The sequence below is a fragment of the Ciona intestinalis genome, unplaced genomic scaffold (assembly GCF_000224145.3).
Source record: "Ciona intestinalis unplaced genomic scaffold, KH HT000837.1, whole genome shotgun sequence".
NCBI classification, from domain to species: domain Eukaryota; kingdom Metazoa; phylum Chordata; class Ascidiacea; order Phlebobranchia; family Cionidae; genus Ciona; species Ciona intestinalis.
Genome location: NW_004191158.1, coordinates 1,879 through 4,146, shown reverse-complemented (window position 1 = coordinate 4,146; position 2,268 = coordinate 1,879). Strand labels below are relative to the sequence as shown.

At 37.7% G+C, this 2,268-nt stretch overlaps 1 protein-coding gene across 1 annotated transcript; it reads left to right on the top strand.

The window, feature by feature from the left end:
• Positions 1–645: 645 nt before the first annotated feature.
• Positions 646–2,161, top strand: LOC101242896 (solute carrier family 2, facilitated glucose transporter member 3-like). Its single transcript, XM_026839751.1, has 3 exons — positions 646–806; positions 1,216–1,366; positions 1,966–2,161. Exons 1-3 carry the CDS (start codon positions 683–685, stop codon positions 2,144–2,146), a joined length of 456 nt encoding a protein of 151 aa, XP_026695552.1. The 5' UTR covers positions 646–682; the 3' UTR covers positions 2,147–2,161.
• Positions 2,162–2,268: the final 107 nt, after the last annotated feature.

Below are 2,268 nucleotides of genomic sequence, written 5' to 3'. Positions count from 1 at the left end.
GCAGCTCCGGAATTAAACAATAGACAACGACCACATGATATATCCATGTGACTTAGCATGTTTTCGACCGATCTTTCGAAATTCAAAAGTCGTCATAGCTTTGGTCATCTGCTTTATACCTCTATGCTGCTTCGCCACGTGATCGGAAATTTAACAAAACAAATAACGAATGTAATAGTTATATGTCTGATTGGGGAAATGATAGCTATACCACAGCACACACATAATCCGCTGTTATGTTTCACACACGTCGTACTCGCCTGTTAGTGTTCCCACATATTATTAAAAATGTGAGTAAATATTTGGATTTTTTAGTTTGGCTAAAATTTGTACACTCTATTAGAGCGTATTGCCTAAAGACAATATACGTCCACAATAGTGGCAGAGTTCACGTTGGCAGCGTTAAGCCTCTAGTCCGGTACCCAAATACTCTGGGAGACTAGCGCTCTAACAACGCAAAGATAAATGAATGAAATCCATTGAACCAATGTATACAACACACGGCGCTGGACCGACATCTCTGACTGAGAATGTTTAAGGCATCACCTTAGTCCAAGCAAACGTTTAAATAAAATTAGCCTCAATTTTTTCACCACCTTTTCTAGATTAAACTGGCCATGTTACATCGCGTTCCATCATAATCGATTAAATAACGACTATTGTTAGATTCCTCTTGGTGAAAATGAACAAAGAAGAAGAAGCGCGGGAAGCTTTACAATGGCTACGCGGTAATCATTACGATGTCAAAGAAGAAATGAATAACATGAGAATCGAGCATCAAGCGAACGCGACGGAAAGAAAAACAAGTAAAATGACTTTTATCGCTTTATTTATTCGTGAGTGGCAAGCTTTTGTGTTGTGTAAGAAACTGCGTACGTATGTGCATGAAATGTATGGATCAGAAAATGTACTTTTAGGTTTGACGTATTATGGAAGTTCTAAGTCTGTTAAAACGGGTCCACGAATGCGGTATGATAAAACCTCTCCAACAAAGCTAATACTCTTGTACAAAGTAGTCAGGCAACGTTTGTATATCCCGTTTGATTGCTCCCGCATGCTTGTGTACAAAGTATAAAAACAATCATCCATAAAGTTACACATGTGGTAACTCGTAAGCGAGCACGGGGTATAAAACAAAACACCGGTGTTCTAACGGCTTTTAGTGCCCGCCATGCAAGAATAAGTTGCATTCGTTCATTCGGTTTTTTCTTACAGCTATCATAGAACTTTTCACCGTCTCCTATCTTCGAAAACCGCTCATAATTGCAATTGTGATGCAACTATCACAGCAATTGTCGGGTATTAATGCAGTGTTCTATTACTCGACCCAACTGTTCATAGCAGCTGGTATTCCAGAAGAATACACGTAAGTGTTTATGGCTTTCAGCTTAAACTAAGGTTAAATGTGTTTACTGTTTAGTAATCTACAGATATGCAATGGGTTTGTTCAGGGTTAAAACCGACAATAATATGACAGGTGTCTGTTACATATCCGGCACAAACGCGTTTTTGGCGAGAAAAACACAGCATCTGTTTAATCATTAGCTTTATTAATAAACGTTACAACAATAATAATATTGCTCTTGCATGGCATTACTTGTTACACCCAAAAGTGTAATATTGTACCAGCTATCTTACTTATCACATAATAATCGAGTATTGGTTACGTAATAAATGTTTCCCAATAACCGATGACGCACAGAGTAGATTGTGTGACGAAACAATACGATTTTTTATTGCATTGGTTGGCGCGTTTTTGAAACTTTAAAATGGCGTTGCTGATTAAACACGTGGGAGCAAAACTAAAAAAAACGTTTTTTCGTAGTTGTTTCTGAACCAAACATTTTAAAAATCGAACGACTAGGTAAAGCAATAGCCGTTAAACTGTAACAAAACCGCATGCTTATTATAATCTATATAACTATAAAATAACGACATTTTTACAAAAAGGACTTTATTTTACAGCGGACTGACAACAGTTGGGGTGGGCGTGGTTAACGTTGTCATGACGATTGTCAGTTTGTTACTGATTGAACACGCAGGGCGAAGAATCTTGCATTTGATTGGCTTAGGGGGGATGTGTGTTTGCTCTGTTATACTCGTGGTAAGTAGGAATGTTAACATTCATTCTTTATTGTCTTACTAGTATCAGAGACCAGCCTAATGGACACATGTTATTGATTGTAACTTGCTTTTGCCATATAAGCTACTCTAGGGGTGATTATTTTTAGGAAACTTTTCCGTTTTTTTATGTGTGGCTAACAAGTT

Excerpts from the sequence above, each read along its gene's own strand:
- LOC101242896 (XM_026839751.1), top strand. The coding sequence starts at position 683 with ATGAACAAAGAAGAAGAAGCGCGGGAAGCTTTACAATGGCTACGCGGT. Across the intron at positions 807-1,215 it reads CGCGACGGAAAGAAAAACAA|CTATCATAGAACTTTTCACC; the intron begins GTAAAATGACTT and ends TTTTTCTTACAG. Across the intron at positions 1,367-1,965 it reads GGTATTCCAGAAGAATACAC|CGGACTGACAACAGTTGGGG; the intron begins GTAAGTGTTTAT and ends TTTATTTTACAG.